This window comes from Tamandua tetradactyla, chromosome 7 (genome assembly GCF_023851605.1).
Source record: "Tamandua tetradactyla isolate mTamTet1 chromosome 7, mTamTet1.pri, whole genome shotgun sequence".
In the NCBI taxonomy this organism is placed as follows: Eukaryota; Metazoa; Chordata; class Mammalia; order Pilosa; family Myrmecophagidae; genus Tamandua; species Tamandua tetradactyla.
The window spans coordinates 119,053,120-119,070,930 of record NC_135333.1 but is presented as its reverse complement, the minus strand read 5'-3'; the positions used below and the strand labels follow the sequence as shown (position 1 = coordinate 119,070,930).

General features: G+C 36.2%; 1 protein-coding gene across 1 annotated transcript; it reads right to left on the bottom strand.

Annotated features, from left to right (window-relative positions):
• Nucleotides 1-16,584: 16,584 nt before the first annotated feature.
• LOC143690045 (olfactory receptor 6C74-like) lies at nt 16,585-17,439 on the bottom strand. The gene has a single exon (XM_077168046.1). It carries the CDS (start codon nt 17,437-17,439, stop codon nt 16,585-16,587), a length of 855 nt encoding a protein of 284 aa, XP_077024161.1.
• Between the last annotated feature and the right edge of the window lie 372 nt (nt 17,440-17,811).

The window sequence follows — 17,811 nt, the reverse complement described above, 5'->3', positions numbered from 1 at the left end:
AATTATGAAGGTGGTTCAGACAATGTTACTTCTAACACTGCAGCTAAGCTTATGGCAGATGCTTTGGATATAACTGCTTTGTTTTGGGCTTTGTCTACCTGCAACCATATCACATTCTTTTTCTGTTTGGAGGAGGAGAGGTTGCTCTAAATGCTTGAAAGTTACTTTTATTTATTTTTTGTTTGGATCAATTAAAGTTTGAAAATTTTCATTAAATAAATAAACTTTACCACTTTACTTCTAAATTAGTATTGTCTGTTATCATTTAAATAAACAATAAACTTTGTCACTTTACTTCTAGAAGTAGTATCAGCTTTCATTGATAGACCTTGATGATCACTTTCATATTCTGCATTGAAAATTTCTTTCAATATCTCAGAGATGGTATTCTTGTGTCTTCACAGTTGTGTAGCATAGACAAGATATTTGAAGGTATTCTTATCTTTTTTTTTCACTTGTGCATAATACTTCTTTTTTCTCTGGCTTTTGTCTTTAAGAGTTTTCCTTGGGTACTGCTTCTCTTTAATTTAGAATATGATGTGACTAGGTTTTATTTCTTCTTAGCCTGCTCAGGTTTTGTTAAAATTCATGCATATGTGGGTTTATAGTTATCATCAAATTTGGAGAAAATATGGCCATTAGTTTTTTTACACTTTTTATTGTGAAATATAACATATATACAAAGAAACAATAACATTCAAGTACACTTTAACAAATAGTTATAGAACAAATTTCAAAGTACGGTTGGGTTACAGTTCCACAATTTTAGGTATTTCTTCCTATTACTCTAAGGCACCGGAGACTAAAAAGAAGTATCAATATAATGATTCAGTTGTCATACTCATTTATTAAATCCTATCTTCTGTGTTACAAGCTCTTCTTCTTTGATCCTTTTTTCAGTCTTTGCAGATATTTGGGCAATGACCATTCTAATTTCTTCATGTTGAAAAGAGGTATCAACATTACGGGTAGGGGGATGCAACTGGTTGATGCTCTTGGAGAGACTAGTAACTCTGAGTTTCAAGCTCTGCCACTTCCAGAAAGCTCTGGGTTTCTGTCCACACTGCTTCCTCCCCTGCTGGGAGAGCAACTAAAAGAGAACCTACAAGATGCTTTCTTTCTCAGGTGCACTGTAAATTTAAATGTGCTCAGAGCTGGTATCTAGCAGTCCAAAGTCATTAATCAAAACTCGCAATTGGTGCCTGGCTGAGTCCCTCTCCCCCTGGTCCTAGGAGACAGGGTTTCTATTTCCCACAAGGGAGTGACTCCTGAGTCAGTCTGCCATGCCAGTGGGGAATGGAAACTGTTCTCCATTGCATGGAAAGATTTACTCACAGCTCTTCACTGTGATTTATCTGTCATGTTCTTCCACTCATTCTTCACAAGTCTACAGTGTACTTTTGGTCTCTGGAGGCCTCCTGAAAGATGTTTCAGGCATTTCCTGGCTCTTTACTAGTTGTCCTGGAGGATGGACTAAATCTGAGAACTTTCTTTGCCACTATCTTGGTACCAAAATAATTATCTTTTATTATTAATTAAAATTTTTATATGAACTCAGTCAAGTGATTCTAAAGTACAACAATGCAATATCACTCTCTCATAAAAAATAAATCTGGGCATTCTGAGAAGATGGCAGAAAAAGGTAGCTCAAGTTCAGCCCTGCTCCAAGGAAAAGTAAGAGAAAGGATGGGAGGGTGTGACTGGCGCAGCAATTTCAGAGTACAACTGACCTAGGGGAGTCTTCTGAACCATATATGGCAGACCTGGTTGCAAAAGCTGAGGAACTGAGAAGGAGAGAACTAGAGCCTAACATGGAAGCCCAGAGCCTGCAGTAGTGCACGGATGAGGAAATGGGGACTAGGAAGAAAGCCAAGCCACATTCCTTGAATGCGCTACCTTCAACAGTGCAGCTCCGGGACCTAGGACTCACCCCTCACCCCATGCACCTGAACCCCATCACCCACCCCCACTCCCTGTGCTCCAAGCACCCAGCTCCAGCAATCACCAGCATGTGTACCTGCCCCACATCTCCATCCCAATTGTAGACTAACCCACCTCTCCTGCATCCCTGCTGAGTACTACCTCTCCCTCTCTGCTCCCTGCAGGCTGTCGCCAGAGCATGAAGATTGTGGGCACTTACCTCCATACCCAGGTTACACCCACCCCCAGCCCATAGAGACACACAGCCCTACTGTAAACATCAGTATATGACACTGCTAGACCTGCACATGTGCAGGGCCCCCAGTCATGCCCCCCAGCTCTGAGAAAGCATTGCCTGTGTAACTGGGTCACATCCACTCCCAGCCCATGCCGGCATAATGCTGATCTGCTGCTATAGCTATGCACATATGCACAAAGGGGCCCACGCCCTACACCACTGCATGCTAGGGTTGCACCCCCCAGACCCATGCACCCGCACAAATACATCCTCCCTGGTCACTAGGCACCCACATTCATAGGCACCAGTGTAGCATCCCCAACCTGTACCTATATCTGCAATGCAATGCAACAGGGCATTGTTGTGCCTCACCCCATGCCCTGCATCCTGCTACATATCCATCCTGCAAACAAAAGACATTAGACTACTGAAGGAAATCAACTTTCAAAGTGAATCAATTAAAATATTTGCATGTGATAAAAAATAGGAGTAGCTACACTAATATTGGACAAAATAGACTTTAAATATAAAGACATCATAAGAGATAAAGAAGGACACTATATATTAACTAAAGGGACAATTCACCAGGAAGAAATAATAATCATAAATGTTTATGCTCCCAATCAAGTAGCTCCAAAGTACATGAGACAGATATTTGGCAAAATTGAAGGAAGCATTAGATATTTCAACAATAATAGTAGGAGACTTCAATACATCACTGTTCTCTGTAGATAGGACAATCAGCAAAAGATCAACTAGGAAATAGAGACATTAAACAATGTGATAAATGAATTAGACCTAAAAGACATATATAGGTCATTGTACCCCAAAACATAATGTTACACATTCTTCTCTAGTGCCCCTGGAACATTCTCCAGGATAGATCATATGCTAGGGCACAATTTAAAGACATTTAAATTATTCAAAGCACTTTCTTTGATCACAGCAAAATGAAGTTGGATCTCAATAACCACTAAAGAATGAGAACATTCACAAATATACAGAGATTAAATAACACTCTTAAACAACTAGTGGGCCAAAGAAGAAATTGCTAGAGAAATCAGTAGCTATGTGGAGATGAATGAAAATGAGAATATAACATATCAGAACTTATGGGATGAGGCAAAGGTTGTGCTGAGGGGGAAATTTATTGCCCTAATGCCTAAATTAATAAATAAGAAAGAGAAAAAAATCAAGGACTTAATTGCTCATCTGGAGGAACTTGAGCAAACAAACCCCAAAGCAAATAGAAGAAGAGAAATAACAAAGATTAAAGCAGAGATAAATGAATGGTAGAACAAAAGAACAATGGAAAGACCAATAAAACTAAAAGTCAGTTCTTTGAGAAAATCAATAAAATTGATGGGCCACTAGGAAGACTGACAAAGAAAAAAAGAGAGAATACAGATAAACAAAATCAGAAATGAAAAGAGGTGCATTACCACAGACCCTGAAGAAATAAAGAAATCATAAGATGATATAATGAACAACCGTATGCCAACAAAATAACCACTTAGATGAAATGGACAAATTTCTGGGAACACAAAAACAAGCTACACTGACTCAGGAAGACATAGAAGATCTCAACAAACCAATCACAAGTTAAAGAGATATAATCAGTCATCAAAAATCTTCCTACAAAGAAAAGCTCAAGGGCAGATGGTTTCAAAGGGGAATTTTATTATACATTCCAAAAACAAATAACACCAATCCTGCTCAAACTTCTCAAAAAACTGGGGGAAAAGAAACTCTACCTAACTCATTTTATGAAGCCAATATCATTTTAATACCAAAACCAGGTGAAGATGCTATAAGGAAGGAAAACCAAAGGCCAATTTCCCTAATGAACATAGACAAAATATTAGCAAATTGAGTCCAACAATACATTGAAAAAATTAAACACCATGATCAAGTGGGATTTATACCAGAAATGCTAGAATGTTTCAACACAGGGAAATCAATTAATATAATATAACACAGTAAAAAATAGAAAAGGAAAAATCACATGATTATCTTGACTGATGTTGAAAAAGCATTTGACAAAATTCAACATGTTTTTCTGATAAAAACGCTTCAAAAGATAGGAATCAAAGGTAATACCTCAATATGATAAAGGGAACATATGAAAAACTGATAGCATCATACTCAATGGAGAGAGATGGAAAGCTTACCCCTAAGATCAGGAACAAGACAAAAATGCCCACTGTCACCACTGTTATTCAACATTGCACTAGAAGTTCTACCTAGAGCAATCAGGCAGGACAAAGAAATAAAAGGCATTCAAATTGGAAAGGAAGAAATAAAAATTTCATTATTTGCAGATGGCATGATACTATACTTGGAAAATCTTGGGAAATCTACAACAAAGTTACTTGAGTTAATAAGCAAATTCAGCAAGGTGGCAGGATATAAAATTAATATGCAAAAATCAAAAACATTTCTATACACAAGCGATGACCTAACTGAGGAGTCAGAGAAAAAAATTCATTTGAAATAGCAACTAAAAGAATCAAGTACGTAAGAATGAACTTAACTAGGGATGTAAAGTACTTGTACACAGAAAACTGCATAACATTGCTAAAAGAAATCAAAGAAGATCTCAATAGGTGGGAAGACATTCCCTGCTCATGGATAGGAAGGTTAAAATGTCAGATCTACCCAAATTGATCTACAGATTTAATGCAGTAGCAATCAAAATCCCAACAACCTACTTTGAAGACTTGGAAAAGTCAGTTACCAAATTCATCTGGAAAGGATAGAGATGCTGAATAGCTAAAAGCTTCCTTAAAAAGAAGAACGAAGTGGGATGATTAACTCTCCCTGACTTTAAATGTCACAGTGGTCAAAACAGCATGGAACTGACACAGAGATAGAAGCAAATTAAAATGAAAATTCAACGTATCAAAAATCATGAGATGCAGCAAAGACGGTGATGTGAGAGAAGATTATTGCCCTAAATGCCTATATCTAAAAAGAAAAAAGAGCACAAATCAAGGAATTAACTGTTCACTTTAAGGTAGTAGAGGAAAAAAAACACAAACAGAAGGAAAGAAATAGCAAATATTAGAGCATAAATAAATGAAATTGAGAATGTGATAACAATTGAGAGAATCAAAAAAAGCAGAAGTCAGTTCTTGGAGAAAATCAATAAAATTGATGGATCCTTAAATAGGCTGACAAAAAAAAAAGACAGCAAAGATTCAAAGAATTAAAAACACAAATTAGAGAGTAGACATGCCTACTGACCCACAGAAATAAAGGAGATAGTGAAGATGCTATGATCTAAACATCTTCCAGAGAGGACTTTCCAGGGATGACCCACAACTTTACTCACTGTGTTCCCAAGTAGTTGGGCTGATAGAGAGGAAGACATCCAGCTCTAGTGCACATTGGAATGTCAGGTTGTCACACTGGTCCAAGTAAGGTTCCTCTTTTTTTCCCTTTCAGACAAAACAATAGAAAATGCCAACAGTCAATATGTGCTAAAAGAGGGAGGAAACATAGCCCTCCAATGGGACTCTCAATTACAATACCATTCTCCCATCTGGGAGAGTAGTCAAAAGTTCCATTTGCACAAATATTTATAGCTCTCTATCAAGACAAGGACATGAAAAGCACTTATCACTTGTGTTGTATCCATGTCTCAATTTCTACCAAAAATGAACATCTTAATGATCCCCTTAAAAAACTGTGTTTGCTAAAAAGCATGAGAAAATGAACCACCAAACCAGTTAATTTTGTAATAAGCTACGAGAAATTAGTCAGGAGAAAGAGGAAAACCAAGTTCTGTTTCAGAGAAAGCTACCACAAGCCTTAGAATGTTACTAATGTAGGCCTGTATACAAAGGAAGGTCAAATGTTGCTGGGCACCCATTTCATCAGCCAGTCTGCCCCTAACATTTGGAGAAAGGTACAAAAGCTCTCCATGGGCCCACAATCACCCACTAATTATCTATTAGAAACCACCCTTTCTGTCTTCAACAATCAAGACAAGGCTAAGGAAGAGGAAAAGGCAAAGAGAGGTGAGCAAAAGACCAGAAAACAGGCTCAGCTTATTGCACACTGTTGTTGGAAAGAAAGCCATACCTGCAAGAGAATAAATGCTTACCTGATTGTGGAGGAGAAAATAATTTATTTGCAATCTTGTAAGAATGGTATGTAACCAAAATGTGGTGGCTGGCACACCAAGTTACAGAATGCCACAAACTTTATAAACTAAGCTTAACACACAGTCCCTCCCTTGTTTCTTTGCTGATAGAATACTCCAGAGATTACGGCCTGTGCCAGACTGAAAGGATTTGCATACCCTAGAAAAGCCAAGTTTTGATTCTGATTGGTCTTGTAGGATCAATGGGTTCTTCTAATCCCTATTCAGAACTATATGTTGGACACTTAACTGGCTTATCTCCGTGAAGATGTGACTCAATTAAGTGTGGGTATTAAACTTGATTAGGTGGAAACATGTCTCCACCCATTCTGGGTGGGCCTTGTTTGGCTTCCTGGAGCCCTACAAAAGAGATATTTTTTGGAGAAAATGTGTTTTGAAAAGGAGAAAACCACAACAGAGCCAAGCAGAGCCTCGAGACCAAGAGAACCACAGAGTTCACCAGCCGGTGATCTTTGCAGATTCAGAGAGAGCAGGTAAAGATGACAGAAGCATGAGAGCCACAAAGCATAGGCCACCAGCTAGTGACCTGTGGAGATGAGGAGAATGCCCTTGGTAGAGCTTTATAAAGTAAGAGGCCTGGAGAGGAAGCAAGCAGATGATGCCATGTTCACCATGTTCCTTTCCAGATGAGAGAGAAATCCTGATCATGTTCGCAATATTCCTTTCCACATGAGAGAGAAATCTTGGACTTTACTGGACTTCTTGAGCCTAGGTATCTTCCTTGGATGACTTAGATTGAACATTTCTATACACTTATTTTAATTGGGACAATTTTCTCAACCTTAGAACTGTAAGCTAGAAACTTATTAAATTCCCTTTTTTTTAAAGCCATTCTGTTTCTGGTATATCACATTGTGGCAGCTAGCAAACTAAAACAAAGCCTATTTCAGTAGTCTAACTAACTCAAATTTCCAGTTGATGGTTCCCACTTTTGATTATGTTTTACATTCCAGAGACCCTGGTCATTAGTTGTTTAAAAGTGTTTTTACCCATATAAGAATCTGGTGCCAATTCTAAGCTTAAGTCAGAGACCTCTTCTTCCCTTGTTCACAGGACCAGTTTGAGCTGGTTTTGCAGCCTTTTTTTTTTTAGTAGGTTTCATTCCTCCCATTCTATACCATTTTGTGTGAAAGCTAAACTTAATTCTATTCTTACACTATTAAGAGCTGCCTGTCCCCTCAAGGACACTTAAAACAGGGTGCCAGACCTCAAATGTCTTGCTTCAACTGTGAGTCAAAGACCAGTGGCAAAAAGGGTAGTGAAAACCTTGAGAAATCCTTAGTGTGGGGACCCACTGGGGCCTTGACCCAGCTGCCACCAGTATGGGCTTCAGCCCCAGGTACTGCAGTGTCTCTTGAAAGGGGGCAGGACAGCCCTTGAGCCCTGCTACAGCAAGTGAAGAAGACTGAGGATGCCTGAGGCCATGTATAGTTCTGCTGACTTCACATCTGATCAACTTAGAAGAGCCCTGAGTGACACTGACACAGATAAGATTATGAATTTTTTAATTAACACTAGAGCCACTCTGTCCTAAACTGTCAGTCTGTTCCTTCCTCCACTCAGACTTGCCTAGTTATGAAAGTTAATGATAAAGCCAAAACTGAAATCTTCACTACCCCTGTCCTTTGTAAGCTTGGAAACATTCTAGTGTCCCATCAATTTCTCATTGTCCCTGAATGTCCCACCCCCTTCTAGGGAGGGGTCTTCTTTATCACTTGTGGACCACCTTAAGACTAATAAACCTCTCTTGTGTTTATCCCTTGTTTTCCTGAGGTCTTTACTGAATTTCCTGAGGTCTTCACTGGGCATCCCAAAGGGATTTGCTTTATTAAGGAAATAGACCTGTCTGTATGGGATAAAGGCATCTGGGAACAAACCCATTAAATAGCCCTGATTGTGTTCAGATTTTCAGTCCTAGATTTTAAAAGACACATTTTTTTTAATCCCTCTTCGACCTAACTCTCAGTGCCTATTTGCTTTTGAACGGTAACATCTTGGAGATTAGATAAATGGCAGCCTTTACATTTATAAGACAAGATTCTAGCCCTGCTCACTTAGCCTTGTCTCAAGGGTTTCAAAATAACCATCATATCTTTAAGAATGCCTTAGATGCAGACCATGCTGATAACCAACTGCCTCAGAGCACAGTCTTGTAGACTGTTAACTTTGAGAACTAACATATTCTTAATATAAGAGTAAATTTTGTTCATTGTAATCATTGTTAACTAAATGAATATAAAAGGATGAGGAAAGATTTAAAAAGTGAGTTTTATTAAAAATAATTGTTAGTCTGCTCTTAATAAAAAGTTATAGCATTTTTCTTAACCATCTGAAGACTGTTCTAAAAGATAAAACATTTTATAACATATGAGAATAATGTCCTTGTTAATGTTTATGACAAATTTATAATCCTTTATTTCAGAAGACAAGTCTTCTTACTATAAAGTATTACAAAGAATTTGTTCTCTTACTTTGTAAAAGTGAGATGCTAAAACAATTTTAGCATGTTAAAAATTACAATAATTAAAAGACTTTCTATCCTTCTGTTAAAATAAATTTTTATAGATGAAATGTCATTCATAAATTTAAAAATTGTATAAAATTCCTAAAATATTAACAATATTCTCACTGTCTATGCTATATCCTAATGCTTGTCTGTATACCAAGGCTCCTCTAAAAGAACACATGGTCATCTGTAAGTCAGAACTTCATCTTCAACAAAAATAATTTTAAAAGACAAACAAAGCAAGTATATAAATTATGTTCTCCCTGTTAATTAACATTACCCCAATAAATGTGTAAAAGTAAAACAGGACAAAAATTCTGCTGTAGTTTATCAAATATCTTTACTTCTAAATGTAGTTTCTTTACAAAAAAAGAAAGCAAAGTATGTAATAGTCAGCCAAACTAGAGTGAAGCCAAAGTCCTGCCCAAGGGACTTTAGCTCAAAAAGCAAAGCTAATTGCCCTCATCTGAGCTCTAGATCTAGGTAAAAGGAAGAGGTCAAATCTCTAAACTGATACCAAGTATGCCTTCCTAGTCCTGCATGCTCACACAGTAGTGTAGGAAAAGTGAACCTTTTTCACAAAAGGCAGAACCCCAAAAGAATACTCAATCCCTTAAATGCAACGTTCTTAACAACAGAAAATCAGAACATGGCCTGGTATCTAGTATGCAGCTATGGATCTGGCAAATGCTTTTTACATAACAGCTGTCAGTAAGAACCACCAGAAGCAGTTTGTGCTCAGCTGGCAAGGCCAGCAGTGTACCTTCACTGTCCTGCTTTAGGGGTATAACAACTCTCCAACCCTATGTCACAATCTTGTCTGCAGGGACCTTGGTTGTTTCTCCCTCCCACCAACATCACTTGAGTCCATTATATGATGCTATCATGCTGATTGGACATAGTGAGCAAAAAGGAACAAGTACTCTAGACTAATTGATGAGGCATTTGTGTTTCAGGGGATAGGAGATACAAAAATGCAGAGGCCTTACACCTCAGTGAAATTTCTAGGTGTCCAGTGGTGTGGGGCATGTTGAGATATCCCTTTTAAGTGAAGGATAAACAAAGGGAAAAAATACCCATTGATAGAAAATACCAAGAAATATACACTACACTTAAACTGAAACATTTTTAATTAAGAGGCCTTGGGAGATTTACTGAGTTAACTAAGAACAGTAACCAAAATGTCAAGGGACTCTGAGCTTATAGAGTAGAGAGCTAGCAGACCCATCAAAAGCTGCACAAACAGCAAATGAATGTCTTTTCCTAAAGGCAAGCTAGAATTAAGTTGCACTGCAAACTGCTAACTTCTAAATCTAGAGTGAGACAGGTGTCTGCAGGGAGAAACAGGAACTGAATTGTTGCTTTGCTGTGGAAGAAAACACACATAACAATATATAAGCCTTAAAAGATTCTGAATTCAGACAGAGATTTTAATAAATTGCTAAATGTTGAATGTGTGCTATAAGGAGAGTGTGAGACTGCTAGGGCTCCAAAGAGGAGAATTTGGGCTCCTTCCTCATGTTTCCTCCAGGAAGCCCACCAGGTTTTAACAGATACAATCAGGGAGCATCCTGAGCAAACATCCCCCATGGTGCTGGCTGGAGAAGGTGAACAGCAGCCATTATGACTCTCTGCTCAGAACCTTTCCCCTATAGCTACTATGAAATAAAACTAAATCTTCAAGGAAGGACCGCAAAAATGTGTTAGAGGAGATAAAGATGGGAAAGGAATGACAACTATGTATGAAACTATGCCCAGACCCATCTCCCATATCTCCATTATGCAACAAAAGCCTTAGATTTAAGTGAGAAGAACCATAAAATTGTAGTCTAAGTTTCCTAGTAGAAATTGTTGCAATTGTGGGAGAGCAGGGGAAAGAAAGTGTACTCCTGAGAAGGGGCAGGGATACTTGTGAAGGCCATAAGCCAGAGTACCAGAGACCCAAGTTCATATTACCTGCCTGAAACTGCTTTCAGTAGATCAGAAAATGACTCCTCCTGCTTGCCTGACCTCATAGCAAGCTAGCAAATATGGACTAAACATAACAGTGGAATATAGTCCACAGTGCTCTGAAAGATAGATTATCTCTGAGACCGGCGCAAAGACAAGCAGAAAAACCTAAGGCAAGAGGGAATAGATGTTTCAAAGAAAAAAAACCTCTAGCTAATTACCTCACAAAATAAAAACAAGAAATCTGAAATCCTTGACGTCTGATGATTACCAGAGAAACAGTGAATATCAAATATATTCCAAACCTGATTAGATTCACGTAAAATTCCACACTAAAGGTCTACCAGAAGGAAAGATGTGTTCAGCCTTTAGCATAACAAAAAATACTACCTTAGTGACAATTGACTTAAAAGTTTTTGAAATTCTGGCAGGCCATGTTGGCTCAGCAAGCAGAATTCTTGCCTGCTATGCTGGAGACTTGGGTTCAATTACCAGCTCCTGTCCATGCAAAAGAAAAAGAAAAAAGAAAAAAAATTTTCGAATCTTTCGAAAGTGATGAGGCATGAAGCATACTAAAGGTGGAACTATACCAGTCCACATAAACCAAGCAATTGTCAGAACTGGAATCTGGTATAACAGAGATATTGAAAGTATCAGGCAATGAAATTAAAATTGAAATAAACATGATTAATGTGTAAAATTAATGGAAGATGTAGATAATATACATAGTTTTATAATTATAATTTCAGAAAGATAGAGAAATTATACAAAAAACTAAAGTGGAAATGCCAGAAATAGAAAAACAAAAATCTCACATTAACAGTGATGAAGAGAACTTTTCACTGGGTGTGTTAGTTAACTAATCAAAGCCAAGGGAGAACCACTGAGCTTGAGGCCAAGTCAATTGTTGTCTCCAACTGTAATCCAATACCATCTAGTTCATTTTAGGTTTTCTCCACATTTTAATCTCTAACCTCCAATTCCAGCAATGAGAAGACTGGCTCCCACCAGCCAAATAAAATTAAAAAAAAATATTTTTCCATTCCAGTGTGCATTTAGAGTGGTTTTAGAATTGCTATACTAAAATCCCATGGGAATCAATTTTACCACCTAGAGTATGGTACTTAAGTAATGTTCCTTCATCTTTATTCTTAGAATCCATACTAATCTTCAAATTACTTAGTTCAGCAACCTTTTACCCCATCCTTTTCAGTTAGGTTATTCTATGGTTTGGTAATACACTTAGATTATTTTTAATAAACTGAATTGTATTTTGAAGCCCCCCCCCATCTTATAAATAACTTTTAAACTTTGGGTATATTAAAATTCATTGTTTGTATGGTAAGATTCTATGAATTTTGACAAATGTGAAATGTCAGTGTCCACCACTACAGACAACATCACACGAAGTAGTTTCACCACCTCAAAACCCATGCTTTCATATATTAAATAATTCCTCCTTTCCCAAATACTGACTACCCCTGATCTATTTAATGTCTTTGTAATTTTTCATTTTCCAGGATGTTAGCTTATGTAGCCTATCGGTGTGCCTTCTTTTACTTAGAAGTATGCATTTAAGCTTTGCCAACATAGTGGATGGATTGAGAGCTTATATTTTTAAACATTGCTTATTAGTCCATCATTGCTCCGAAGGTTTTGTTTGTTTGTAATCCATTCATCTATTAAACGTCATATGGGTTGCTACCAGTTTTAAGCGACTGTAAATAAAGCTGCTATTAAAAAGCACATGTGATTATTACTGTGGATAGAAAAAAATATGAACTTATAAATAAAAATTTTAATAAAATTATCTCTAAAGCCCATGGAGAATCATTTTACGGATTATAAACTTGATACTGTTGATGCCTGCTAGTCAGTCTTCTATATGTGGGACATAGTATTTTTATTGAAAATAAATTCTATATACATTTTGAGGTACCTGGTAAGTCCAGAGTAAATTGGAAGATATTAAATTCTAATTGTTTTTTATTGAAATGTGTATATATTTTATTACAATGAATATACCTTTTGGAGAAAGATGTGATGATTATTGATGTGTTTTTACCGGTGCTACCACTACACTATTGGCAAATGTTAAATGTCAGCAAATATATTTTGCAGGTTATGCATACCCCATAAGCTCTTTTTTTTTACTTTTTATTTTTATTTATTTTCATTTTTTGCATGGGCAAGCACCGGGAATCCCCACAAGCTTTTATTATAGAAACCCATTATTTTGGAAGCACTGAATCAATATGATTAACTGTATGAATATTGAATGGTGATTATGAGGTTTGAGTTATAGTGCTTTACTTAATCTGAAGGGCCTATAGATTTAGAATTTAAAAAATAGTGCAGGAAAAGAGATTGGCATTAATCTACTCCAATTTTCACAGAACTTGCTTTCATAGAATCTCCAAGAGATTGTCTTCAATTTCCTTCTTAAACATTACCAGTCCACAGTAAAGAATGTCATTCCTTAATTCAGCCCAATTCCTTTTTATGAGTCTGATTCTCATAATTTTTCTTTGTACTTGGGAGTTATAACCTACTATTTGTCTATACACTATGCAGACAGGCTTCCCACATTCATAACACAAAAAGACCATTAATAGATTCCTTGACCTTCAACACATTATTTGAGCACTCTTCCTCTGAACTTTCCAGTTTTTTAAAACAGAAGGACTTGATAAATAATTTTATGTAACACAAGGAGGAAGAGGGATTTTTTTTTTTTTTTTTTTAAAGGAAAGACAGAGAGAAGGAAGGAAGGATAGAAGGAAGGAAGGAAGGAAGAAAGGGAAACATCTTTAAACATTTTCTTGTTTTATTGTATTTTGTTTCTTTGTTTTTGTTACATGGGCTGGGGCCGGGAATCGAACCGAGGTCCTCCGGCATAGCAGGCAAGCACTTTGCCCGCTGAGCCACCGCGGCCCGCCCGGAAGAGGGATTTTTAAAGAAAAAATTGCATTGATGTTTTTAGAATGAATAAACAAATCTTCTCACTCAATGGAAGTATTTTCATCTTCGATATTATACAGATGAAATGTAGCTCAGTTTTCATGAGATAAAATTCAAGTCCTTAAAGGGAGTTATTATTCCCAGCCCTACCCTAAATATAGACTTACCATTTTCAGGCTACATATGCTGTAAAGACACATTTTCATAGGCACATTATCATTAAGCCTTATCCAATTTTTGTAATTATTTTAAATTCTTGAGCTCAGTGTGGAGCTGAAGAATATTTTTGCTAAAATGGGAATATTTTTTCTCTTATTGACTATATTTCTATCTGTCACTCCAGTGAAGGATAGCAGTTGCCAATATAGCTACTTCATATTTAGTTTGCAGACAATTAAAATGAAACAGGATTTGAATGATAAATATTCTAGAATGAAGCAACAATCTGATGTAAGCTATAGAATAAAAGTGAGATTACATTTTGAAGAAAGTTATAGAGTACAAAGTCATGAGTAAATGTGAATTTTATTTTCTTTTTAATTTTTATTGTTATTATTATTATTTTTTGCATGGGCAGGCACCAGAAATCGAACACAGGTTCTGGCATTGCAAGCAAGAATTCCGCCACTGAGCCACCATCGCAACGCCCGTGAATTTTATTTTTTTTAAATAATTTGAGGCAGTAGGCAGGCCAGTCTAAAAGGAGGGTCCACATGGCTGAGCAATAGGAAATACTGGGAAGAAATTGGACTGGTTCTAAATTTAAGAGAATTTGAAAGATTCTTCAGAGGATTTTAATAACAAAGTAAACGGTTACACATTTTTAAAAGACACATGTTATTTCACATCAGAAAAGAGTCATTCCTGAAATATTCATGAAGTATCATTCTTCAAAACTTCTAAGGAGAAAACTTCTAAGGAGAAAAACTGAGCTACATTTCATCTGTATAACGTGCATTTTAACAATAACGATAATAATATGATGGGAAAAAGATATATATTGCATGGGTTAATATCAAATAGAAGGATATTACTTTAGGACTTTGTTGCAGAATTTTACCACTTCAGTCTTGTCTAATGTTTAGATTCACGGCTTTTCAAATCTGAGGATACAAATTTGTTTTGCCAACTATGCAACCATGGGCAGGTTAATTTTCCAGTCCTAATGTAACCATGTGTAAAATAAAATAAAATAAATAATATTTATCTTTTTGTTTGGTTGTAAGTTTCAACCTGGTGGTCAAAGTTATTAATGAATTCCAAGAATATATAGGTAGATTCTAAAATATCATTATATTTTGTTTCCTAGGAACTAACATTTAAAAAAAATTCTAACGGAATAGCACGAAAAAGTCACCACAGAAAAGAAGCTAACTTCAACTCTTATCGTGCATGATGTGCATTTTAGGTTCCTACTAAAAAATAAAAATAGCCATGGATTACAGAAGAATACTGTCCATTTGAGGGCATATAAGGATTTACTGATCTGCAGTTGTGTGTTCATTTATGAACTGCATGTATGATCTATAATTAATGTTTCTCAACACCTGAGGACCTGATAAGTTTAAAATAAATTACAAAGAATCCCAGAGTTATTATCATCTTTCCCAACATAAACCATATTAAATCTGTATGTAAGAAAGAATGCTGTCTATCCTATAGATGTATGTTTCTTGATGAGTTTACTTCAAGGTCAATAACTTAATAGGATATTTTAATAGCAGATCACTAATCACAGAAAAACCATTACCACAGTTATCCAAGACATTTGAAAAGGCAGTAAAGCAGAAAACTCAGAAGAGGCAAAAGGACCCAGTTTATAAAAAGAAATGTGCCTTGAATGGCATAAAGGAGTTTCACAGCCTCCGTCCCTTTCTCCTTTCCCAAAACAATGAGACAAAGCACAGAATTAGAAAATATTGTAGTCTCAGAAAAAGGTCTTCAGTAAATTCTGGATATTGAATAGATTGATTTAATTCCCTAAGAACATTTTTGATATCCTGTTGCATTTGATCATAAGCTCATTGCTCAAATTAAATAAGCTGACCTCAAGGAGAGCCAGCTACATATTAATATTGAAAAATCTCTAAGATAGCATATTACTGAAAAAATGTAGATATCAAAAAGTTTACTAAGTTACATCTAATAGCAGAAGACAACAATAATTAAGCACATGTGCACCAGAGACAGACTATATTTATTTGAATACAGGCTTTACCTTACAGTTTCAGTGATCTTGGACACATTTAATTATTCTCAAGATTGGTTGTCTCATCTATAAAGTGAAATGGCTAAAAGTATCTACCTCATAGAAAATTCATAAAGAATAAAGGATATACACCATTGTGCAGTGGTAAATTCAGTACAGTCACTGACAATTATCAAGAATGTGCCAAATATTCTATTTACTAGTGTCAAGTGAAATATAAGGACCAATACTTGGCACTTAAATTTATTTTTCTAAATTAGGAAGACACTACCAAAACAGAGACATTCAAATTTCATTTTGAAATACGTAAAATGTATTCAAGAGAGAGACTTGAAATTATGAGCAGAAAGGCATTGTCTCAACAAAGGAAGTTCCTAGATCTAAAACCTATTGAAAAGTGTAGAAGTCATGAGCATGTTATGCAAAAAAAACGTTTATAGTATTAATCACACCTGGATAAAAAAGAGGTAAAATTAAGATGATTTGGTCATGAGAGATCAAAGTAGGTCTTCAACTTCTTTCATTACCTTGAAGACAAAAGGATTTGCTTGATAGGAAAGAGAACATCTTTCTTACATTGTCTCTGAAGGCTTGTTTGACTTGCTTGTTTCTCAGACTGTAAATGAAAGGGTTTAAGAGGGGGGCAACTGAAATATTGAGTACTGCCACACCACACCTTTATTTAAAGTGACCCTTTCTTGTGCACTAGGCTTAATGTACATGAAGATACAACTTCCATAAGAAATGCAGATGACAATCATGTGAGAAGAGCAGGTAGAAAATGCCTTTTTCCTTTCCTGTGCAGATGGAATCTTCAAAATCGTCCTTATGATAAGTGTATAGGAGATAATCACTAGCATCAGGGTGAGAAGAAGGGTTACTATGGCTAAAGTAAAAGAGAAGAATTCTATGTGTCTGGTATCTGTGCAAGAGAGCTGAAGGACAGGGCCATAGTCACATATAAAATGATCAATGATATTTCGATTACAGAAATCCAGCTGGAGACCCATGATAAGACCTGGAAAGACTTCCAGAAATGCAGCCAAGCAAGAAGCAAACACCAGCTGGGTGCAGATTCTGCTGCTCATGATGGTTGTATAATGTAGGGGTTTGCAGATGGCCACATAGCGGTCATAGGACATGGCTGCTAATAAAAAGAACTCTGCTGCTCCAAAGAAAATTACGAGAAATAGTTGAACTGCACAAGCATTATAGGAAATTGTGTTGTCCTTTGTTGCTATGCAGACCAGAAATTTAGGAATACAAGTTGTTGTCATTGAAATTTCTAAGAGGGAAAATTTCCTCAGAAAGAAGTACATAGGTGTTTTAAGGTGGGAATCAAGGAGAGTAAGCGTGATGATAATCAGGTTTCCTATGATACTAAAAATATAGGTTATAAATAGAAAAAGAAATAGGACAATTTGCCAATTGAAATTATCTGTCAACCCCAACAGAATGAATATTGTTGGTTTTGTATAGTTTTCCATGAGTGTATCCACATTTTTGTAAACTATAGAAAGAAAATAAAGAGAAGTCACATCAAACCAGAATATTTAATGGACTATTTTGAAAACGTAGTTGAAAAGCTTAATGAGTTAGTACAAAACTGTTTTAAAATCATACGCCCAGAGAAAACAGTGCAATAGATATGTCATTATACATCTTTCCTATTTGTTTCAATCCACATGTCCATTTACTATATTTTCAAACTATTATTCTTTGTTCTTATCATACAGAGTTGTATTCTTCTTGGATATCCGTGTATTCCAGATTTTCCATGAGATTCATTTTCAAATATTCCAACAATTGTCTCACACTGTTTACATTGGTTAGACGAAAACTACTGTTGATTCAGAAAA

What these genes read in the sequence shown, in the direction of transcription:
- LOC143690045 (XM_077168046.1), bottom strand. Translation starts at nt 17,439, where the DNA reads ATGGAAAACTATACAAAACCAACAATATTCATTCTGTTGGGGTTGACA.